The sequence below is a fragment of the Meriones unguiculatus genome, chromosome 9 (assembly GCF_030254825.1).
Source record: "Meriones unguiculatus strain TT.TT164.6M chromosome 9, Bangor_MerUng_6.1, whole genome shotgun sequence".
NCBI classification, from domain to species: Eukaryota; Metazoa; Chordata; class Mammalia; order Rodentia; family Muridae; genus Meriones; species Meriones unguiculatus.
The window spans coordinates 115,194,618-115,220,299 of NC_083357.1; the positions used below are offsets into that span (position 1 = coordinate 115,194,618).

Here is a 25,682-nt window from a genome sequence, read left to right on the forward strand (position 1 = left end):
ATAAACTATAATTAATAAAAATTAAATAAATTTTAAAAAACAAAAAAGTCTTGACAATCAAAAGGGCCATCGACAGATGAATAAAATACGCTCTCTTCCACGCAGGGACATCACTCAGAGAGGACACAGTGGGGGGAACACAGAAGGGGCAGAGAATGGATAAACCCAATCACTGAAATACTCATGGAACTAAGAACTTGACAAGCAAAAGAAATCCGACACAGGAAATGACCTGCGCTGATCATGTGTGGATCACAAGGATAGGTACCCAATTTGTGTTGTCAGAAATCTGAGGGTGGAGATACAGGTGAGGATGGGGGGAGCGGGGAATGGTCTGCTCTCTTATGAGGTGGGAGTTACATGACTATTAAAGCCTGTGAGCTAAAGGGACTGCTTATGTCACTGTGGGTGAATCTCGATGGAAACACTTAGCTAGGAAAGAACTGACGTCAGCAGAACGCCATTCCCACGTATGCCTGGGCATGTGCTGGAAAATCTGTAAACAGTCACAGTGCCAAGATTTATTTTGGGCGAGTCTGGAGTGGGGAAGGGTATCCCTCGGAAAGACTAGAAATGAATCTACGCCTCAGAGGAAACACAGCTCCCAAGCCCTGCATGATCTCTCTCACGAGGTCTGGATCCTGCACCGTGAGGCAGAGGCCGCACCATCTACTTCAAGACTGAATCCAGATGCGCAGCACACACCCCACCCGGAGCCAGGGACAGGGACTGCGAAAAAACAAGTAAGTTACAAAATTCAGAAACCAGAGAAACTCCAGGATGGCACTTATCATGCCGAACCAGGTTGCAGATGGCATTAAAAAGACACATCATACATAAAATGGAACGTTTATGTTCTACCCCTCGAGACGCCTCATGGGGTAAGGGGCATGCCGAGCCAGAACACCTGTGCTTGATCTCCGGAACCTACAGGGTAGAAGCGAGAACTGACCCCAACGAGTCCTCTGATCAGTACTCTTGAGCACACGCGCAGACATGCATTCGTGCACTTAACAACCGTCTAGGAGGGCTGAGGGTGGGAGGCCCCACGGGGAGGGCACACAGAAACGACCTCTACTGTCTGAGGTCTACTGTCTACACACACCACCCGGCAATGCTAGGGCGCAAAGTTCTGCATTCTTGAAGAATACTACCAGGCTTGATAAAAGCAAGATCCTTCAGTTTTCTTGTTCTCTAGGTCTTAATTGCCTTCTTGCTAAACTACAACCATTATCACTACGGTACACATGCTGGGACAAATTGGAACTGCCAGCCTGCCAGCCTGCCAGCCTGAGAGGGTCCCCGGTGACTGTCACCACAAGACCAAGTGTGCTAACTACCTCAGCGGCGAAATCCCAACCTCCTCCTCTATGGTGACGGAAGGAAAGGTCCAGGAACGGTCGGCCGGCGTGGACCGCTATCACCCAGTCACGCAAAGCCTCCACCCCCTGGTCATGTGCTGGTCAATGTTTCCAGGACCAGGCATCAGTCTACAACCAGGGGACCCCCTTGAGCCAGGTAGCTGACGTGAGCACCAAAGCAGCATCTCCGAGGCTGGCACTTCCACAGAGGATTCCCTCCTCTGCAACCGCACCAAGCAAAACTCTTTTGTTGACTTCTGAAAGCATGAGGACCAGTGTGGTTCGGTTAAAACGGATGAGTTTACTTTTAAACACAGAGATCTTTGAAAACCAGGGCAAGGCAACCCAGCTGATGCTGCGCTTTGTCTGAGAGGGATCTGAGGGTGGGAGTGGGGGGTAGGGTGAACACGCCGTAGAAATCTCCAAATGACAAAGTCATTGTTCGCTGTGCCTTCTACACACTTTCCCTGACATCCCCACACAAAGCGATGCAAGGGTCAGTGGGATGGAGACAAGTCCTGGCGGTTCCACCCTTATGCTTCTGTAAAAGTCAGTGACCCGGCCTATTATCCCCAGCCTTAGGCTGCCTTTGTTCCCCTCCTCCAGATGCAGCAGCTTCTTCCCACCCCCCTCCCCAACCCCAGGAAGAAGCCACCGAGGACACCTCCTTCCCATTTCCTTCGGCATTTTCACTTCATAAAGCAGCAGTCAATGTGTTTTGTTTGCGGGGAGCAGGGAATGGCGCGTTTGGTGGTGGTCCCCACTGCTGCCTGCATTGGTGGCTCAAGTAGCCTCGGGATTAGCCCTTTGTGTCCCATGAAAGGGTAGGAAAAGTCAGTTATTTAAGCCCAGTCAGGCTGTTGGCTTTCTTTCTTTCTTTTTTGATGGGTGGTGTGAGGTGGGGAAGAATGGTTTTGCAAGGCGGTTCTCCTCAATCAGTGGCAGCGGTTTGCAGAGGGCAGCTGCATGCAAGTTTGCAGACTCTGCCATAGAAATGCAACCCAGCCGACCCCAACCCCAACCCCAACCCCACTGAAGTGCTGAGTGCTCCTCCTGCCTCATAACTTCATTTTCAGTTGTTTCCTTTGGAAGGGAGGATGTTAGCTGCCAGAGTTGCAGAGAAGTGAGACGCTTCACGTGAAGAGCCTGGGGACCCCAGAAGCTTCAGAAATAGTATAGAAATCACATTAATATGAAACAGTTACTGCTCAGGGGTCTACTCTGACAACAACAGACCCTGATAGTGTGGCACTGAACGGAAAATATCCATTAAAATCACGAGCGCTAAGGAGCCCCAAATATGAACACAGCTCCCGTGGAGGGACTTCTGGGGCTGGCGGGTGTCAGGCCACTACCCTACCGGAACACAGTAGAACATAAGATGATCACCATTATCAAACTATTTCTCTCACTTAGAAATAATATTCTATTTGAAAAGGCGGTCCTTTATACTTGAGCAAATTTTGTAGGGATGTTACTGGGACATAGCTTAGTGTGCCTCAATGGTGAAGCAGTTGTCCAGCTCTGGATTAGAGCCTTGGACCTGGGGGGGTGGGTAGTGGGCAATGCAGGGTGGTGGTGGGAAGAATTGGGGACCATTGGGGGTTGTTCAGCAAAAGACCTGTCACTCTATCTCCTTGAGAACCAGCCAGAAAGGTTTTTAGCCGCTGAATTCAGAGCAAGCCTGTACAATGCATTGAAATCTTACCTCTAAAACAGAGCTAACGGAAAGGAAGACGCAGCTCTATTGGCGTGACGGCAACTGTGGTAGGTGCCTTCCTTTCCTCCTCACAGTGGCCAGTATGTAGCTTTGGGAGCATGTATGAGATGCTAGGTGGTAAAGCTTAACATGTGGGTCAGAAAGGGCGGTTTCCAGGCTCCCCAACTGTACCACACATGATACCTGAACCTTACGCCTTCAGTGCCACACCATCCCCTGCAGTCACGCTGAAGCACACTGAACCCTCCCAGCACTTAGCCCTGAAGCTTCTCCTGCCTGAGGTGAGCTTTGGGGGCTCTGTGGCCTCAGGTAGGGGGCACAAAGGGGAATTTGTGCATTCGCTTTTCAGACAGTCTGTTTTCACCATCTGGGACTGAAAACAGCTCGGGGTTCCCAGCAACTACGTCATGACTAAACACAGCCGTATCTGGTAGCCTTCGGGGTTCTCTGTGGGGCGAGGGCGGAGCCCAGTCAGCAGAGCTAGTCATGTACAGAGCCCTGGGCTCAACTCCCAACACCACGTAAACTGGGCATGGTGGCACAGGCCTCCTAATCCCAGAACCTGGGACCTGAAGACAGGAGGATCAGAATGGCAGCCATCCTTGGCTGTATAGTGAGTTCAAGGCCATCCTGGGAGACTTGGGCATGTCTTCTGATTGACATAGGTCACGGACAGTCAGGGCTTGCTTTAACCGTGGGAATATGAACACCCCAGGCAGGAGCGTGTTTATATCAGTGACCCCTATGCCTCTGTGCACGCACAGTCCTCTGCTTTGAGTGCCCCGTTCTTTGTATCCTACTGACCACTGCAAGGTTAAGGGCTGGCTCTTGAGACACAAGTCTCTCCGTGATCTGGCCCCTCTGTGCCCACCATTCTTGTGTCATCTAAAGCCTTAGCAGAATACCATGTGCTATTATTCTATACCATAGTCTCACTTCACACATCCCATGCCCTGGCCTTCACCACATGGGCTTTCTCCACTTCCTGGGGTTTAGGGATGACCACAGAGCTTAGTTCAATTCCTCCAGGCAGACTACAAAAGAATCCCAGAAGCTATGACCAAAATTACAGGTCAGCTCAGAAATAAGAAAACCTTAAAGCTTTGTTTTAATTTTAAAACACATACAGGCCTGGCCTAGATCTTGCTACCCAGACCACAGTGGTCTTGAACTCAGAGTTCTGCCTGCTTTGGCCTCCTGAGAAGTCTTTGACATAAAATGGGTCGTGTTCGGAAGCACCTTGTACAGGGTATCCGTGTATCCCTCCAACATCCCTCATGTACTTTACTCTTCCTACCTGTGTTTAAATGAGGACGGCCCCCACAGGCTCATCTAGCTGAGTGTCTGGTTCCTCACTGGTGAACTGTTTAGGACAGACTACAAAGCATGGCCTTGCTGGAGGAAGTATATCACTGACGGGTTTGAGGCTTCAAATCCCATACCAGGCCCAGCCTCTGTCTGTCTGTCCGTCTCTGTCTTTCAGAGCAGATGTGAGCTCTCAGATACTGCTCTAGCACTGTGCCTGCCTGCCCTGCTGGTCATGAACTAACTCTCTGAAGCTGTAAGTAAGCCCCCAGTTAAGTGGTTTCTTCTGCCTTGGTTGGATGTTCTTCGCTGCAGTGACTGAGACACCACCCAAACTTGATTTACAAGCAGAAAAAAAACAATGTTTACTTGACTATCTGGGGGTCTGTGGTCCACGCCTAGCTAGGTGGTCAAGTCAGCCTCCTCAGCCTCGAGAGGGCCGGGGACAGGTGCCCGCCACGCGGAGTCTTAGTGAACTCGTTGTCTCCCCAGCTTTCAACCTGCCAGGCTACTCCTTCTTACACTTCACCAGTGTTGTTGGCAAGTAGGTCATAAAGTTACAATGACAAGCATCCTGAACAAATGTAGTAAGACTTATGGGATGGCTGGAGGGTGGAGCATCAGCCAGGGAAGGCAGACCACTTACTAACTTTGCAAAGGAGTGCTGAGTGCCCTCTGAGACAGGAGGAAGATCTCCATGAGTGAATCAAGCAGGGGTGGACCCAGCTAGACCCTTATTAGCAGACGAATACGAACATCAGGAGGTAAAGGCTAACATTCAGCCCTTGCTGTATCTAAGACAGGCAGAAGGCTCTGCTGCTGAGGTCCGGGCTCTTCCTCACAGTATCCACAACTCAGAAAGTAGAGTCTCCTAGAAAAAAAGCCCAGTGCTTAGACAGCATGAGCTTTCCTCTGTGCACAGAATGGCACGAGAACCCAGAAAAAGCCCAGTGCTTAGACAGCATGAGCTTTCCTCTGTGCACAGAACGGCACGGGAACCCAGAAAAAGCCCAGTGCTTAGACAGCATGAGCTTTCCTCTGTGCACAGAACGGCACGGGAACCCAGAAAAAGCCCAGTGCTTAGACAGCATGAGCTTTCCTCTGTGCACAGAACGGCACGGGAACCCAGAAAAAGCCCAGTGCTTAGACAGCATGAGCTTTCCTCTGTGCACAGAACGGCACGAGAACCCAGAGGCCCCAGCACTGCTGGACACTGAAGGAAATGGGCTAAAAGAAGAACAAATGCTGGGATCCCTCACTACAGCACAGTGCCCCGGCCTGCTGGCCATCCTGGAGGTGCCGACATGGTCCTGAAGAGAGCATGAGTGAAGCAGAAGGTGGCTTTGACCTGCTCTTCAGGTAAGCAGAAGTACCAGAGAGAAACCTAAAGGCAAGACCCTTTTGAGAAAGCAAGCGTGGGAGAGCCCGGAAGCAAGCACCCTGTAGGTGCAAAGCAGGAAGTGGCCCTGCCTGTGAGGTAGAGAAGCCCACCAACTGGGAATGGTCGCCTCTCAGAGGAGAGAGATGTGTGCGTGGCACACCCTTCCATTGTCTTACGCTATGCGGCAGGCTTCACTCAAGGAGCTGCGATGGGCACTGTGTATGGGCTCAACCATACATTCCTTAGGGGAAATTTGCAAACACGGCGCAAATCCTCTCCAACGAGTGGCCAACGCAGTCTAAGCACCTTTATGAGCAGAGGAATACAAACACCAGGAGGCAAAGGCTAACATTCGGCCCTCAGAAGGCTCTGCTGCCGATGTCACGGCTCCTCCCACTCTAGCCACAACTCTGAGAGTTGAGTCTCCTGGGAAAAAATCCAACACAGTCTAAGCATTTGTGTGTGGAAGGTGTGTGAACATGCGCACATATGTACGCGTGCCTGTGTGTGAAGAAAAGAGGTTAATGCTGAGTATTTTCCACAATCGCTTTTCTGTCTTATTTAGGGGTTTCTCACTGAACCCAAAGCTCACTATCTGGCTAGGCCAGCTGGCCACTAAGTCTCAAGGAGCCTCCTGGGCTCACCTCCCCCCTCCTGGGACTACAACCCTGCTCTTTGCACAGGTAGTCTAGGGACTGAATTCAGGCCCTCTGTTTGTGTGGCAAGCAAGCTCTTCACCGACTGGCCATTTCCCCAGCCCTGCGACAAACCTCATCTCCCTAGTACAGTTCCCCAAGCAACAGTCACATATAGATGGTGTAATTGTACGTATGTACGATGCGTTTCCGGGCACACACATGCACTCATACAGAAACTGCAAAGCAACAGACTGCTGATATCTGAAACTAGGCACACCAAACCTTTCCTCACAGAGAGCAACGCTGTCACTATGGGATAAAACCAGGGTTGACTATATGATACGGGGCAGGCGGAGAAGCGCAGCACATGGCTGGGCCGCGTGACACGCTCTTTCCCCTGAACTGATGCAGTGTGACTTTGTTGTGGGGTGCTGAAGAAGTGGGTCGAGGGGCTGGAGAGAAGCTCCGTGGTTAGGAGCGCTTCTTGGTCTGCCGAGGACCCAGGTTTGGATCCCAGAACCGATACAGTGGTTTACAGTCACCTGCAACTCAAGTTCCAGGGGGCTGCCACACCTTGCCGGCACCCGCCATACGAGTGGAATACACACCATGATACATGTGTGATGCGTGCGTGATGTTCAAAATATAAAAAACAGTTTAAACAAGAATGGGTCAGTGTGACGGCTTAGAGCATCTTTATTCCTAAGCCTGCCTTCTGCTACATCACTTCCTGTCAAGTATTTTCTCACAGAGACACAGAAAGAAACTATCATAGTAGCTACCAGAAAAGAGACATTGACTCGTCTTTGAAAGGATAAAGAGGGTATGTGGAAGGCGATAATTGTGTAAAACACAGAATACACACTTAGACACAGACACACACACACACACACACACACACACACACATACCACCTGCATAGTGGGTAACTAGAATGCCCTTCCCCTCCCCCCCCACCATAACATGAACCACAGGCAAGCAAAGTAAAATAAATCTGTTTGGATACAGAGCCAAAGAGGGCACTATACTGAGAAAAGGTTCAAGCCACTGGTCTAGCGCTGTGCATTCCCGCTCTGGCCTCAGAAGAGGCTACGATCTGACTACCCATTGAGCAGATTCATCTACAGCAACACGTTAAATTCTTGGGTTCAGAGGAGAAATCTTAGCTAAGTGCTGGAATCAGCTGAGATACTGACATTTCAAGCAATGAACAAAGGTGTGTTCAGAAGCTCAGGAAGATTTGTTCTGCACACCATGTGGCCCAGACAGCAAAGCAGACAGAACAAAGGACTAGCGATAGGCTGGTCTTCCTTATAATTACAAAATGCTAAATGTAACACCTGAGAATTGATTTAGGCACACGGGAAAGTAGCAAATGAGAAACAGCCCTCAGAATAAATTAGTGAGCAGTGATAAAAATTAAAATGACTGAGGTTTATCATACATGTCAAGGCCAGCCAGAATCATCAAAACTTTAGTTACAACACAGTCTGCACTCAGGATAAAGCTCCCTGCCAAGCTCTTCATCTTCCTCAGTTGAAAGAGGAAAGGATTCCATTGTGTAAAGGTACCACAATTTCTGTATCCATTCCTCAACTGAGGGGCATCTGGGTTGTTTTCAGGTTTTGGCTACTTCGAATAAAGCAGCTATGAACATAGTTGAGGAAATGTCCTTGTGGAATGGTGGAGCATATTTTGGATATTATGCCTAGGAGTGCTATAGCTGGATCTTGCAATTAAAAGCAAGAAAATCATGAAATTTGCAGGCAAATGGTAGGAACTAAAAAGATCATCCTGAATGAGGTATCCCAGAAACAGAAAGACACACATGGTATATACTCACTTATAAGTGGATATTTGACATATAATATAGGATAAATATACTAAAATCTGTACACCTAAAGAAGCTAAACAAGGAGGACCCTGGGGAAGATGCTCAATCCTCATTCAGAAAGGCAAACAGGATAGATATTGGAAGAGGGCGAAAACAGGAACAAGACAGGAGCCTACCACAGAGGGCCTCTGAAATACAGGGTATCGAAGCAGAGGCTGAGACTCACAGTCAGAGTTTGGGCAGAGTGCAGGGAATCTCATGAAAGAATGGGGAGACAGAAAGACTGGAGGGGACTGGAGAGAGCCACAGAAACAAGAAATCTGGGCCCAGGGGTCTTTTCTGAGACTGATATTCCAACCAAGGACCATTAATGGAGATAACCTAGAACCCCTACACAGATATAGCCCATGGCAGCTCAGTCTCCAAGTGGGTTCCCTAGTAAGGGGAACAGGGCATGTCTCTGACATGAACTCAGTGGCTGGCTCTTTGATCACGTCCCCCTGAGGGGGTGTAGCCTTACCAGGCCAAATAAGACAATGCAGCCAGTCCTAATGAGACCTGATAGGCTAGGATCAGAGGGAAGGGGAGTAGGACCTCCCCTATCGGTGGACTGGGGAAGGGGCATGAGAGTCTGAGAAGAGCCTTGGAGGGAGGACAGGATTGGGAAGGGACAAGGGAGGGGGTCACAGCTGGGATTCAAAGTGAATAAATTACAATAAGTAAAAAAAAAAAAAAAAAAAATTAAAATTAAAAAAAAAAAATGAAAGCGGAAAGTGGTTAATGGAAGCTTTGGTAGCATAACCTCCCTCTATTCACAGGTTTCTCCCAGGCCAGCCCTGTCTACCTCCTTTGCTGGAATCACCACCTGCCTCATTTCCAGGCCTTGCAGGTAAATGAGTCCTCAAACAATGCATGACAATCAGCTTCCATGTGCTTTGGGGTCAAGAGGGGAGAAGGCTCCAGGTAACCCATGGGAGGAGGCTTCCAGCTCTGTTCCTTGCTCGGCTCTGGCTCTGCTGTCATGATCCCATTTCTAGGAGGAAGGAGAGAGCCCTTGTCCTACCTGACTCTCGCCAAGCCCTAGCTTTCTACACCCAGTCTCCCAGGCCAGAGGAGCGCTCCCTGAGCATACGTGACACTTATTCTCCCCCCACCACCGAAGTCTAGACAGCTCAAGGGCCTGGCCATAGCCCTTACCCCTGAATTCCAAACAGGACTCTCCCAGCTCTCCTCAACCACTTCCATGCTGTGCTCAGTTGCCTCCAGGGAGCCCTGCCAGATGGGCCCCACGCCTTCCCTCTTACATCGTGGCATTGAACATGCCTGCCTTCCTGTGGCTCCCCCGACATCAACTTCCCTGTTCTCCCTGTCTCTCCTTTGTTTTCTCTTTACACATGGAAGCTCCCGTCATACCTAAATGCTTCCCCGTGTGTGGGTGAAACTGGCCATCTCAACTCACCTTCGGAGAGATAGCCACTGCCTGCCAAGCGAGAAGAACGCAAGCTCCCCCACCCCCAGCCCCACCCTGCCTCTCTCTGAAACCAACTCGCACCTGTCCACGGGACTTCTCTCAGGAAATCCTGACAGCCATTCTACACTGACGCCTTCACCATCTTCCTGTGCACACTATCCTTACGATTATGGCTCTTGACACCAGGCAAGCAAGGAGCAGTGTACAACAGAACCGTGCAAACTCAGCCCTGTCCTTGTGGGGCCCGGGACGCGTGTGCTCGTATGCATGGCAGCCAGAAGTCAATCTCAGGTTCGTGTTTGCTCGGTTTGAAATTGTTCTTTTTGGAGACAGCGTTTTTCTGTGCAGCCCTGGCTGTCTGGGAACTCACTATGTAGAGCAGCCTGGACTCGAACTCAGAGATCCACCTGCCTCTGTTGGGAGTTCAGGGGTACACCAACATACCCAGGTCCACCTTGTGTTCTGAGACAGGGCCTTCCACTCTTGGGGCTCACCCCACACAGGCCTGACCACAGTTTTAACATGGGTCCTGGGGAGCAAGCTCCGGTCCTCACCCTTGCAAGGCAGGGACCCTGTGGACTATGCTGTCTCCTCAGAACTCTGCAGTTGTTGCTGAGTCACATGGTCAGGGTGTCCCTTGTGTTAATCGACCTTAAAACTGCAGTTCGGTTCTTTCCGCTGTATCAGAAACTCGGGCACCAGGGCATCTTCCCAGGGTCCATACATGGGCACTAAGGAAGGGGCGGCATCTCCAAAGGATTCTGATTTCATTTCTACCACACTGTGGTTTTGACTACCCTTTGTGGGGTTTTACAGAGGAGCACGGGAAGAACACAGAGACATCTAGTCCACTATAATCAGAGAAGAAAGACTGGGTGCCTTATCTAATGAATAGGCCACACACCTCATGAATATTCATAGAACATCTGTAACATCCACAATGCAGATCGCACAGTTACCTACCCGATCAGGGACAACCCACTCCAGTTTCCCTTTGCAGTGTGCGGTTTATGCTGCTACATAAACGTCTTAGACTGTCTGAGGCCTTTCCTCAGGGAAGACAAGGAGCACACAGCCCACAGCGCCCTCACCCCACAGTTCTAACTGCTGGTTCCTAGCTGCCTCTCCTGAGAGAACATTAGATTCCCTTCCATTTGGAGCCCATCTCTCCAAGCACAGTGTGGGGCAGTCATTCAGTAAATGCTAATCTGTGAATGAAGACTGTCTCCCTATATCCAACACTTGCTACGCGCTCCCTAAGAGATCAGTGGTGGGGGCTGAGAGAGGAGAGACGCCTGACAGGAAGATTGTTTCCAAGTCACAGATTCATATAAAAACTGTGTTTTCCCTTTTGGGGAAAAGTCAAGATAATTTGTGAAATATCTAGTTACAAATACAGTCACACAACACCCTCCCATCAACTATATAAACGTATTTTATAAAACTTATTACTGAAAACAATGAGTTCTATGTTAATTAAAATGTTACTAAAATTTACAATATGGCCTCTATTAATAATGTAGTAACTACTTTAAGAAAGGGTAGGCGTATGGGCTGGTGGTTGAGAAGACTCAGAAAGTAAAGCCATGTGACATCGAGTCAGCTTCCCAAGGACAAGGAGAGAATGGATTCCTTCAGGCTGTCCTCTGACTTACAGGCGATCTGTGATGCTGGGGAGGGCACACAAGAAGACAGATGTGTACATAAAAAACTAAGTCCTTTCTACTAAACTCTGTGCTAATGACAAGACATCAGAGTGTTCAGAGGGCGCCAATGACCACACATCTATCTATCTATACATGCATGCATACGTAGTTTACCAGTTTTTGTCTCATCTCGATTTGATATGTCTGAGGGTAGATGAACACCTCTATGGTACTGATATTTTAATTCCTATTTTGGTAACACCATCTAGTTTTAACCTGCAAAAAACTATCCTGTCTTGATGAAGGACTTGCTTTTCAAAATCCTGTTTATACTCAAAGTGGTTTTAATTTCTTGAAAAAATAAATAAATGAAACACATTTGAACAACACTTTTTAAGCCAGAACTATGCTGCCAGGCACTGGCAATGCCAACATAACTTTGTATTTTGTTATTGTTTCCAATCACGGATGGACACTTTCTTCCAAACACCCTTTAGCCTTGCAACAAGCCTGTCAGTTACTGTCTTTAGTCACTAAGATCTGCATGTGTGCCCCTCCAGAGCCCGGTCTCCCAGACACCTCTTCTCACCCTGTTCCCCTCACAGCCCTCACAGCGCCCAGGGCAGCAATCAGACACAGGCTCTGTCACTGCTTGTATTCCTGCGCTACAAACACCAGTACTTAATGCTCTGAAACAAAACCCCTTCCATGTCCACACAAACATCAATCTTTGGTTGAAGCTTAGTGGACAACATTAGAATTCTAAGTGACCAAGAAATTTGTTCATGTTTTAAACAGAATTTCCTTCACTTAGTCATCCCATCGGTGGTGTGACAGATCTCTGTCCCAACCTCTGACTGGCTTCCTCAGAGCACAGGGACTCCAGGTACAACGCCACAAATGAAGGGCCCCATCCTCAGGCCCCATCCCTCAACTCCTCAGCATCATACTCAGCTGGAAACTCAAATTCTGAACTGACCTAAAAACCAAATAAACTGTTATCATCTCTCAGGAAGGGTCTGAAGCACACATGCTCTGTTTAAACAGTTCACGGGGTAACTGTGATTACGTTATTTACTTCAACAGCTATCCGATCTTAATCATGCGCCTGTCTTTCATAAGGAAGAAGCATGAGCCTGAATCCTGGTCTCCACTGTCCCTGCTAGTATATCTGCTCACTCCGGCTAAAGAATACTGGTGAACGCTCACTTCCTTGAAGATCAGATCCACAGGCACCATTCCATCTTCACCTCCATTTGAACTCAACTTTTTCAGCCAAGCATCCTGGGAATTTCCCTGTACACAGTAGGAGCTGCCTGGGAATTCAGGATTCGATGAGAGACGTCAAGAACCATGGACCCCTGATGTCAGCAGCAGGTTTGTGATTACATTAAGAACAAAGGCAGTCAGGACATTTGCTACTAAGATGGATTTTGAAAATAGCTAAGAAAACGCTTCAGGGGACCCAATGGACCAGCAAACAAGACCTGAGAAAAATCCCACCTCCTCAGTGGTCCATGAAAGGAAGTGTTGACAGGGTCACTAGTGTTCTGACCTAATAATAGCTAATGCTCAAATTGCTGCGGTTGTTACTATCCTTTTCTAATGTGTTTGTTTGTTTGTACTCAGGACAGAACCATGGTCTCAGGAACCACAGGTCAGGGGAGCTACATTCTCAGTATAATGTTTAAAAATGCAGTAAAACATGGAGCTAGAGTAAACAAAACTGTTTGCAAAGCAAACCACCCTCTGCCAAACTCCCACACACAAGATCAAGGACTGAGCCCGCCATCAGGTGAGCCGAGCTGACTGTCTCTGTAACCTCGCTGCACTTTAATCCCAGAAACTATTTAGAAATGTAAGGAGCAAGCCATGTCGTCCGCCTCAGTTAGCAGAGCTAATAGGCTTCTAATTAATTTCCAGGAGATTGCTGTTATAACTAACAGGTTTTAAACATTTGGTTGATTGGGGAAAATGAATTGAATATAATGTATTTGATTTGGAAAATTAGTTTTCATTCTATGTGCTTACCATAATAGTGTTTATTTTAAGTTTACATGATTCCATTAAGAGTCCCAGAACACCACTGGGTTGTTTTTGTCCTGACAGAGTCCTATTCGACTTAAAAAGAAAAAGAAAAAAAATCAATTTACATTTAGATTTTTGTTGGCCTTTCTTTGAGGGCAGGTTAAATTCATTTTTTTTGTGGCTTTCATAAAAAGAAAAAAAAAATCTTTTCTGGATCCTAAAGCATCAGGCACCAAATACTTGCAAAGGATCACAGCAGTTCTTCAGTGAGAAGCTCACTCAGCCGTCAGATGCAAATCCTCCAGCAAAGGCTGAGCACAGGCTGAGGAGGCAGCCGCACTGTTTACTGAGTTGCAGCTGATTCTTCCTGACAACCATTTAAACAATGAATGTTGGGAAATGTCCCTCAAAGAATCAGCAACAATGGCAGGGGATCAGTGCTTTTATATTTAGCTAATACTATTTTTAAAAGGAGAAAATATTTCTTCCTGAAAGGATTATGGGAAGGTTATTAAAGACACCTGCAAACAAAGTGACAACAGATCTGTACCACAGGTGATAAGTGAGTTGTCCCTTACGTAAAACTCCTTTTGTGGGGGACAGCAGCATCAAGATTCACCTTCTTGGTAGATTCTAGAAATTGGCTGATCGGGACCAGAGTGCCAACAGTGGGTAGAGGTGCCAAGACTGACTGGTGATGAGCAAAGAGCCTGATGTACCTGCTTAGACAGAGTACATCGAGGCCAGGGTTTTCTCTCCTCACAACGCTGAGAAGGTTTTATATGAAATCTAGAAGCACACGCAGAGTAGCATCCCTTCCCACATGACACGCACCACGCGAGGGAGTCTAGTTAGCAAGGCCCACTCTGCTAACCCCAGCGTGCCACCAGCTTTGAAGAAACCGCCCTTTGCAAATTCTTCTAGCAGTAATTAATAATCACTGTCAAAACATGCGTGTAAAGTTATCTGTATTCTATGGGGTGGGCGAGAGGGATTCCATAGAGAAAGGTTGCTTCCAGAGGATAAAGAGCATAGCTAATTCCGGTAGGAAATGTTTCAAAAATAAGTGCACAGAAGAAAGAGAGTCCGGCATGCTTATCTGTGGTGCAAAGACTTGGCCTGCGAGCCCCAGCTGGGTGTCAGGAGGAGATGTCTACAGCTATGAGCCATGCTGTTTGCAGTCAGATAGCTGGGGGCTCCCTTTCTGGGTGACTAACAGGGATTCCAGCAATCACTGTAGGCCTGTTGTTGCTTTTTTTTTTTTTTTTTTTTAATACAGCTAATTTTCCAAATCAACCGATTATTCCGTTCTTTAGAACAGTGACCCTGGAAGTGACCTAGCTTGGACCTGAAGAGAGATGAGCATCAAAGAAAAGGGGCAGGGTCCAGCAGGACTCGTGCATAGCTGGCATCCCGGGGATGCCGCCAGTTCCTGCCTGCAACCTGGCTTCCGTGAGAACAGCTGTAAACTGGCAGTTAGGGAGAGCGAGAAAGGTTCAGCCACAGCAGCTGGGATTTTAAAATCTGCACACTTTTGATAGGTGCATTTCTTCTCCAAAATAAACACTTGGGGGAAAACAAAAGGAAGCAGACAGAATTAGATGACAGAAGAAAGCAAAACAAGACAGGTAAGACCGCAGGAGCGACAATACTGAATGAGGAGATGAGAGATGCGGTGACCCAACACGATTCTTTTGGACCCAAGTTCACAGACAAAACAACATGCTAAAAGAAGGCATTTCTGTGGGATTCTTTTATTTATTTATTTTTTAAGACACCTTAAGACAGAGCAATCGATGTGTGAAAAGAAAAGTTGCCTGGAAAAACAAAAGCAGACAATTTCTGAGAAGACTTTGATCCTGTCCTCCTATTATTGGCTTAAGCACGCCTGCATTCAGAGCTCTGGATCTGCAGTACCCGCTCTCTATTGTCCTTGCTAACAAAGTATTATTTTCACCTTATTATTGCTAATCTTTTCTTTGTAAGGAACCACACCTGGTTTTACCCCACCCCCCTCAAAAAGAAAAAAAAAAAAAAAAAAAAACTAAACGGTGCAGTAAATATTTGCCCTTTGTGGCAATACAATGCATAATTTACTTAATCTGGGCTATCTTTCCGTGAGAGGTGATTGTTTCTATATTATGAAATGTGTTCACAGTAAATCCAGTCCACGCCAGATACCTGGGAGGCAGATGGAAAGCCACTTTGCAGCTGCCACGAACCAACCCTGACACGAAAGCACAGCCACTCCTACACACCGTATTACTCACACCCAGGCGGCCTCCGAAGCAGAGCCACGCCCTTCTTCTCCAAACACAACCTTTTGTTAAGGTAACATTTCACATCTCCAGCCCCACTGCCTCCCCTCCCCTTGCGGGAAGGGCTTGAAAAAGAAAAAGGGAAGAAAAGGTTACTGCTGTGCATTGGAGACTGCAACATTACTTTACATACCTGGATGAAGTCTAAAAACGTCAGGGGAAGCAAGTCATCCATGTGCCCGATGTCTTTGGAGAAACGATTTAAAATTCTCCCTGCAAGAACAGGATATGAGAAATTACACATCTCCACAGACAGACCCTGAAGAGAACCAACTTGCAACCAAATCAAAACAATATTTTAAATGCATATGTGTTCAATATATTATGCATTCATATGAAATAAGCCGACGTCCGTGACAAAGAGAAAGAATATAGGGTGATACCTAAACAGAAATAAAAATGCCACCAAATGCTGCTGGAGAGAGAATTACCCCGATTTTAAAAATATTCAGATATATGTACACACACATGCATGCGCACAGCAGACGCATTCACACACACTCATCCACACCCCACAGTCACTCACACACACGCATGCACACACAGACTTACATGCGCGCGCACACACACACACACACACACACACACACACACACACACGCACACAGAAATGGGAAAAACTTTTGACAGTGTTGGGTAGGCTCCTTCATTTTCAGGTCTCACCTAGGTCAATCCGAGTGCAAAGAAGGCAGAAAAAAACTGACATAACCCAAGAATTCATGGTAGTAGTTTGTCTTTAATTGTGAGAATTAATTTCATTGTAAGATCAGTGTCTTGCCCGCAGAATGCTTCATTAGACTTCACATCCCAGGAAAGCTCAAATGCTTCCCAGTGAGAGGAAGCGCTGGGAGGATGGAGTCCAAGCCTTTCCTCTCAGTCCCGTGTGAAGCGTGACAGCCTCGGGCCTGAGCATCCAAGGAGGCAAGAGGAAAGCACGCAGGGAGCCAGAAACAACACTCCACAATCACAGCTCAGCTCCTACCATCCACTGTGCTCCCCATGGAGAACGCAAGAAAATGAGCATGGTGAAGGCTCCACAGGGGACCAAGCAAAACTGGGTTCTAGCAGCATCTATTATTTTGACGAATGATAGCGTATTAAAAATAAAAATACACAGAGACAAGTGATAGGTAGGTAGGTAGATACATAGATAGAGATAGAAATACATAGATACATAGATTATAGATGATAGACACATAGAAACATAGATAGACACATACATACATATATACATACATACATACATACATACATACATACCTACATACCTACATAGATGATACATAGACAGACTGATAAACAGATAGGCTGGCCCACCTCCCTGAGCTATTCTCTGGCTGACACTTTGGAAGGCCATGGTACAGATGTGACAGGGGCCCCTGAGCACTCTTGCCAGCACTGGGATGGAGCATCCGTTGCCCCTGAAATCCTTCCCAGAACCTGGGCTCTACCCGGAAGTAGGGCGTGTGCACGTCAGAGACAAGCAGGCCCCAACTCTCCTGTCTCCTGCTTAGGACACACAGACTCCAGAAGGAGTCATTCCGTGACATCTTTGGCAGGCCCAGTGACAACTTTTCCTAGCTTTAGTGACACCTCCTTAGAGTCTTGTCCTGAGGATTAAATGGGCCCATGAGTATGAAAGACTCCTGTCAGGACGCCAGGCACTCTGAAAAAAGTGCTCAACACAAACAAACAGAAGGCTGGGATGGTGACTGTTAGCCAGAGTCTGAAGCCATTAGGAGAGGAAGTTCAGCTATTAAAATATGGATTCTGGTCCAACAGCTGAGGTAGGGCCTAAGAGAGCAGGCACTGACTACTGTTCCCTAGACCAGGCGAGGAGGGAGAAGAGACTGAGTAGTTCAAATCAGCTACAACTGAGAAAACACTACAATTAGAGGGGCAATTTCCCCTATATATTCTATGGGTTTTGTGAACTCATTTTTAACTTCAGAAGGAAACAATATCCAAAGAACAAAAGGACGGCTCTATGGGTAAAAGCATTTGTTCAGTAAGGACCTGAATTGGCGTCCCTGGTACCTAGTAGAAAGCCAGCCATGGCTGCATGTGTCCTGAAAGAGGAGACCGACGGACTGCATTTGCCTGCTGGCCAGCTAGTCAGTGAGAGACCCCGTGTCAAGGCGATAATGCAGAGAGTGATACGGAAGATGCCAGAGATCTTCCAGTCTCCGTGTGTAGCCCCACACCCATAAGAGGCACCACACACAAAGACACAAACCAACTAAACAGAAATCACTAAACACATGACTAAAATTAGGTACAAGTTACAGTTTTAAACACAGGTGGGATTCAGACATACCGCATGCATTGATTCGCCTTTAAAGGAGTATAAAAAGCAGTACTAAGGAAATGGTTCGCTAGAGGGGCCTACTACATGAAAACCACTCCTCTACGTTTTACCAGGTTCAAGAATCTTCAGGTCGGAGATACCAAAGGTTAGCAGCATCAGAAAACACAGAGGAATGCAAAACACTGCGAAAAGCCAGCCTCATATAGCCAATCCAACAACTACATTCCAAAGATCCCCCACAGCCTTCACCCTTATTCACCAGTGAGTAGCAGTGTCACCAGACAAGAGGGTTTCATGGAAACTTCCTGCTGGCCAGCAGAATGAACACGGAAGAATGAACAGTGCTTGCAGAAGACCTTTCTGCCTTTGAGGCAGACACTGAAATCAGGGCTGTGATGTCAAGTTCAAGGCCTCACAGCCATTCATTGTTCAGAGGTCTCCAAATCAAATCCTTACGATGAGTCCCCTCCTCACTTCTGCCACCCTCTTCACCCCAATGACATGTGGTCCCCACTGGACGTGTCAGGGGAGGTGTGTGGAGGGGAGTGAGTTTCCCTGGAGAATCCAGTCTGTTCTGTTACAGCAGCTTGCTTGCTTGCATTACACCGAGTCGTGCCTTCCAGAACACTCAAATGCCACTGCTGTTTATTCTGCCCCCAGAACCGCTAATTTCTCTTGACATGACAGGCCTTCGCATACTTAATCAAAGCCTTCCCAGACTTCTCACAAGCAGCCTGTTGGTGCCACAGGTATCCCTCACTTGACGGGGTCCTCCCTCTGCCACTGTGTCTGCACATAACTCAGACGGCTCGTCTCACTTAGTAGCAGGGTGCAGGATTCAAACCCAGCCCCCAAGCATTACTTGCATTCCTGTGCTTGGGGTGGAAACCCCAGCCTGGTTCCCCAGAATTTCAGGCCAGATTGCATGCTTGGCACAGGTTTTAAAAAGCCCGCATCAACAATTCTCTTCATTCTAGTGACTGTTTATTTCCCTTGCTGTGCAAAACCTTTCAGTTTTACCCAATCCTATCTGCCAATTCTTGCGTTATTTCCTGGGCCACTGCTGTTGTTTCCGGCGAGTCTGCAGCTGTGCCTGCATGCTGAAGTGTCTCCCCTCCATCAGTTTTGGGTGTCAGATGAGGTCGTTAGTATGTCTTGCCGTTGTGCTGGTTTTGTTTTGTGCAGGGTTTGTTTCCACTGCCTTCATTCTGTCACACGTGGATACCACATGTCCAGCAACACCTTTCTCGAGAGCAGCAGTTCTCAACCTGTGGGTCTTGACCCTGGAGGGTTGCCTATCAGACAACCTGCATATCAGATATTTGCCTTGTGATGCATAACAGTAGTAAAATTACAGTTATGATGTACTGATAAAATATTTTGTGGTCGGGGGTCACCACAACATGAGGATCTGTATTAAAGGGTCACAGCATTAGTGAAGTTGAGAACAACGGCTCTAAAGGGTATTTGGACAAAGGATTAATATCTAGAATATATAAATAACTCAAAAAACTAAAGACCAAGGAGGCAGACAAGCCAATCACCAGCTGAGCTAGGAAGCGAGGAGACGGTTCTTCCACCAAATCACCGTCCATGCAAGCATGAGGATGTGAGCTCAGACCCTGGGTCCCCAGCACTCAGGAAATAACTGGCTCAATGGCATGCGTTTCTCAGCACTAGGGAGCAGAGACAAGAGAATCAATCGGGTTCGGTGACCAGCCACACTAGCTGAACTGATTAGCTTCAAGTTCGGTGAAATAATTAGTAATAGTGATGATACTGAAGACAAACAACAGGGGCCTCTAGTCTCCACACGCATGTGTGCAATGCTTATACACACGCCTGCGCACACAGGTACACACAAGAGAACACGCACACTTGAGCAAGGAGTAGTAATAAAGGACCGATATGATAATATGACAGACGGCTCTCAAATGATCAAGTACAAAGGCCAGAAAACACTTCTTAAGAGCTCAAGCTCTTTAGCTGCAGAGGGAATGAAAATGAGAACTCACTGAGATTCTGTTCAGATAGTTATCGTCAGGAAAAAATACTGGCCAAGGAACCAGGATGCTGGGAGGATAGGAACCTTTTTACATTGCTGGCGGGAACAGAGATTAAGTTACCTATTAGGAAAATTAGTATGGAGGTGTCTCACAAAATCAGAACTACCGCTTGACCTAAAGCACTAGTCCTTAGCAATACAGCCACAGCATCATACTGAACACACCAGATACCTGTATATCCATGGTCACAGCCACTATTCACAAAAGCCAGAACATGAAATACGAAACCAGCCCAGCTGCTCATCAACACATGAGTGACTGAAGAAGATGAGGGGTACTGCATTAACAGAGCTTTAGTCAGGCACACAGAAGGATGAAATTATAGTTTGCTGGAAAATGGACACAACTGGAAATTAGCACATTATGCGAACTAAGCCAGACTCAGACAAATGGAGCATATTGTTTCTCATTTGAGGATCCCAGATTGCACATATATATTTTCAACAGCCATACATATGAGACATGAAGGCAGAAGAGGGATGGGGAAAAAAGGGAGACTCGGGGATCAAAAAAGGAGGGGGCCAGGAAGACTCAGGTACCAGAAAGCAACCTTCCACCAATCCAGGCAATACTCGGCCTTGAGGGCAAGAGCAGACATGTTTGGTGAGCTCTTTGGTATTAAAACCTTCATGGCACGTGTGAGGCCCTGTGTCCCATTGCTAGAATATCAAGATGGGGGTGGGGTGGACTGTTGGAGTTGAAGAGTTTACCTTTGATTGAAAACCTACAGTGAGCAGGAAGAGTTGGGAGGCAGAAGTGCCCAGCTCAGGCTGGGCCCTGAGTGAGCTGGTCTCTCATGGGCTTGTAGCCAACCATAGGGAAAGTAGAGAAAAGGGAAACAAGGGAATGAACCACCTCCTTGGTGAGATGTGTGTGGCCTCCCCTAAAGCCCACACTGCCCAACATCACAAAAAGAACAGATGGCACTGTGCTCTGGGTATGATGGCACACGGCTGGGCAAAGGGCAGTTCAAGGCAGAGCACGCTATGCAGGGACCACTGAGTCATTAGGCTAATCAGAGAAGCCATGGTCACGGCACGGGAGGAAGCCTTCTGAGAGTGCTGACTTTCTTCAGCACTCCACACAAAATATTCAGCCTACCCAATGTGAGAACAGCAGGACCTGTGGCAGTTCTCTAATCTGGCTCATTTTCCATTAGAACAGGCTACCAAAAGAAGCAACAGGATTTCAGAAGACTAATTCAAATTCAGTCAACACTCACATTCTTGTCTGTAAATGGAAATGGTAAGTAGGAAAGTCAAAGACCAGGAGGGTGAACAAGAACCCGGCCAGACGCCTCCTACTAAGCTCGGGAGCAGGCTTTGTGCTATTTGTTGGGTGTTGCTCATTGTTGTGGGAGTTCAGAGCTGAAGGGAGGAATGAAAGACCCTCATGGCTAGCAACTTCCAAACCATAGTCTACACCTCAGAGACTCTATGTAGAATCTTCATGACACGGAGGAGGAAATGGAGGCCAGGCACACTCAACTTCAGACATTGGTCCTTCTCCGAAAACTTCCTGTGTTCTACCTCACAGGTACTCTCCTACCCATTGGGCTTGCACACAGAAAAGGCTTCCAAAGAAGGCGTCTTCAGGTCATGGACCACACTACTCATGACGAAAAAGATCAATCAGTGTTTCATAAAAGGGTGGGTACTATCTGCCACACCTTCTGTGGACTTCCATGCCACGGTACAGAGAAACAAGGCAAACCTCATTCTTCAGGGCAACGGCCTTCAGCAGCTTTGGCTGGCCCTTTATCCAAGGAGAGACCTAATTAACCAGTGTGTTTATTTTTCTTGCTGTCTGTCTGTCTCTCTGAATTTCCTTTGTTTTCCTATATTTCATTTCTGTTTCTTTTTCTATTTTTCATTTTTGTTTCTATTTTTTATTTCCTGTCTCTTGAGTATCCCAAGTCTTAACTGCTCAGTTCTTCCTGGGCTTACTCAAGACATATGATTATTTTACAGAGCATTTTAAAGTCAACAAGGCAAGACCAAACATAAGCCTTTGAAACTGATCCATGACTACCCCCACCTAGCTTCTAGAACCCTGTCCTAGAGCAGTGTCCAAACACCAGTATGAAAATATGAAAGGCACTCTTGTCTTATCTTGATCTCTCATAATTACCAACACGTCTTAGTTTTTTTCATTTAAAATAATCTAATGTGCATCCTAATTATATTACCAATCCTATTAGGCGTTCGGGAACACTGGGGAAGGAAGACAGATGCCAAGTATTCCTCCTGGCTGGGTCCCCTCACTCAGATGCTCACCTCTGTCCGTTATCCATCTTTCCAGGAAGGGTCTCAATCCCACCCCAGCTCTACCTCCCAAAGTCTTAGTCCTTTTCTCCCATGCCAACAAACACAGCTCTGGGAACCTTGCTGCCAACCTGAACTTTTTTCTCTACGGGGCAGGCTCTGGATAACTACAGATAACTTACCGAAAGTGATCTAAAGTAGAGCCTATGAGGAACTCTAATCCGAAAAGGAGGCAGGCATTGGAGGCACAGGAGAGACCCAAAGGTACATGTGTACCCTGGAATGGTGTCTTCCAGCTTGCTCGAGGACCCAACCCCAGGGCGGTCAGCTGGCCCAGCCACCATCAGGCCACCTGCTCTACCAGAGCCATCTTACAGAGACACTCCCCCACCCTCACCCCAAGAACGGGAAACAAGCCTTGACCACAGCAGTATCACAGGCCCACAAAAATGGGTAAGTGGTGAACTTTGTAAATTCTGAATCTCCAAGGAACACTTTTAAGTAACAACGCTCAGCAAATAATCACAAGATTGCGGCAGAAACTATTGAAGTGGATTATGAGATTCTGGCTTTGTAAGAGACAGACGGCACATGCATTTTCTCTTGACCCACAACTAGTACTTTGAGGACCAACCAATTCAAAATTGTTTCGAACTGCTGCTACATCTCACTTACTTGCATGTAGGCCATAAACCAGGGACTCAGGCTTTGTATAGGTGAGTGGGAATGTGGCTCAGTTGGTGGAGTGCTTGCTAAGCATGCACAGAACCTGGGGAGAGCCCCTATCACAGAAACTGGTCCTGTGGTACATGCCTACAATCCCAGCTCCAGGCTGGTGGGAGAGACAGATCATAAATTTAAAGTTATCTTTGGCTACAGAGCAAGTGCAAGGCCAACCAAACTACAAAAGACCTTGTATTAAAGCAAAGAGAGAAAAGAAAAGAAAGCCACACCCAAAGTCCATGCAATGAAGACAGGTTTCTTAAACTGCTTCATGAGAGACGATTTTGTTTTGCTTTCTGGTATCCCCTAGGGTCTGTAGATATTTTCAGAACACACCACGGCCAAATCTGTTGAGCATCAGTCTGCTTTCCACATCCATTACTTTCAAATTCACATTCATATGTGTACTGCATGTACACAGGGCTATGGTTCACCTGTAGCGACAGGGGCTCAAGATCAGTTAGCTTACAAAGTACCGTCAAACCCACCCATTTCTTTTTAAAGATGGGAAAATCTGTATCAGCAATCTTATTTAAACACATACACACACCAAATCTATAAAATAAGTACAAGAAAAGTGCTCTCACTGACAGGACACCAAGCCATGGAATCTGTGCCATGGCCACCATCCAAGATGATATCCAGGGAGACAAACCTTGAAGGCTTAATTCTAGCTGCTGAGATGTAAATGATACTCCCTGGCCTTCTACCAATAAGCAATAAAACCAGAAAGTTATCACAAGATCCTACAGTAGATGCTATATGAATGTATTCTCTCTCACACTTGCAAAAGCCAACATAAAAAGCATTTTGAGACTATGGTTGACCACTTGTAACTGAACACTTTGGAAAATAAATGCAAAGACAAGAAGAAAGCACTGTTACATGAATGAAGACACTATTGACAGCAGTACACAGACACACACACACACACACACACCAGGCATTGTGACAACACAGAGACTGTAATACAGAGGGACCACGACCAGAGAGGGTGAGATACAAAAGTTAGGCTGGGGTAGCCTAACACAGCTTCCCAAAGGAAAGAAGACTTGAGAATTAGAAAGAAGCACAGGACAGGGTGGTAGGAAGTGCAGAATTTGGGCTGAGGAAAAGACATCCTTCAGGACTAAGATATAGGAAAGCTCAAAGGCAGACCAAAAAATTTGGCTAGATGACAGAAAATGCATGACCTATGGTATATCAAGACACACACAGTCCTGAGTATAGAGCAGAAATGGGGGGAAATGAAGCACTGAGAGGTCTTCACTAAAAATTCTCTGCAGTAGAGAAGAGGTATCAGGTGAGTCTTTCCATGCCACGTCTGTAAGGAGGAAGTACGGCCAGGAGAGGAGCAGCTGGAAGAAGAGGACATTCTGTCCTCCATGCCAGCCTGAGACACATATGGTAGGTTCTACAGAAAGTGGACCAAGAGATGAATCCCACCTTTGACTCAGGGATGGAGCCTAGGACACTCCACCCTGCACCCTAGCATGCAGAATTGACTCAAGACTCTTGTGGTCACTTGGGTTCACTCATACTTAGTTTCTAAAACACCATCATATTCCAGACATCAAATGTCAGAGCCTGTTAAACAGGACACATATACCATCTCTGAGCTATGACAGAGATACCGTCCCCATTTAGAGACGAGGCGACTGAGACTGAAAATTTTAATTCAAGGAAATTAACTTCAGGTTGCTAAGTCACCAAGCTGGACTCACACCCAGTATTATGGGGATTCAGAAGGTGTGTTCTTGTCAACACGTCTTTGACACGATGCTGCTTTACAGAACACTTCTGCAAGCTCTATTAAATACCTGCTAGCAAGAAGGAGCCAGCAAGGCGTCAGGCTGGGCAGGCACTATGCTGGCATGAGCGGCTATGAACAAACCTGCTGTGGGCGCCTCTGCCCCCTCTGATTGACCAATGTGGCTGTGCCGGGTGCTAACTACCTTAACTATCGCTCCTGGTCAGAGAGTTTCGGGAAGCCTCTCTTGGGTAACAGCAATTGAAGTAAACCATTTAAACTAACTCCACCTCAAAGTTAAATGGCCTAAGTCACTGTGAGTAAATAGACTCTACTAACAAGTGAGCAAACGAATGAATGCCTGCCGCAGAGGGTCTGGTAAAACGCACCATTGACTAGTTAAGTGCAGGCACTTGCAGCCCACCTGATCTCAGCTCTGGCTAGGGTGCATGGTCCACAGCAAATCCACTGCTTGTGGCCTGACGTTGGGAGAGGGTCACTTACCCTGGAGGGATGCCACACACGTCACAAGTTACCTAGGGAGATCTTTGTATCGAAGCAACCATCAAACTATTCTAAGCATTAAGAAGAAGAAACAGCAGGAAGATAGAGCAGGCCACTTCTTTATCAACGTAATTCAATGATAAATCTCCAGGAGCATCTGTCACAAGCCCCACATCTGATGTAGGAAGAGCAGACTCTTCCCAGATTGGAACTCTGGAACAAGGCAGGCCTGATGGAAAGCTACTGAGCCTAGGCCCCGGGAAATGCCCAAACATGATTTGCTATGATGTCAGGGGATTTTCTTAAACTATGCACCACACAGGAGCTGAGAAGTTCTGTTGCTAAGAGAACAGGAAGCTGGCAAC

The 25,682-nt window shown here is 47.1% G+C and overlaps 1 protein-coding gene across 2 annotated transcripts in view; it reads right to left on the reverse strand.

Annotated features, from left to right (window-relative positions):
- The window catches only part of Abcc4 (ATP binding cassette subfamily C member 4), a 212,594-nt gene that overhangs the window by 59,305 nt on the left and 127,607 nt on the right, over nt 1-25,682 (reverse strand). For both annotated transcript variants that reach the window (XM_021637101.2, XM_021637102.2), the window contains exon 20: nt 15,836-15,915. In XM_021637101.2, coding sequence (XP_021492776.1) covers nt 15,836-15,915 — 80 coding nt within the window. The remainder of the gene's footprint in view (nt 1-15,835; nt 15,916-25,682) is intronic.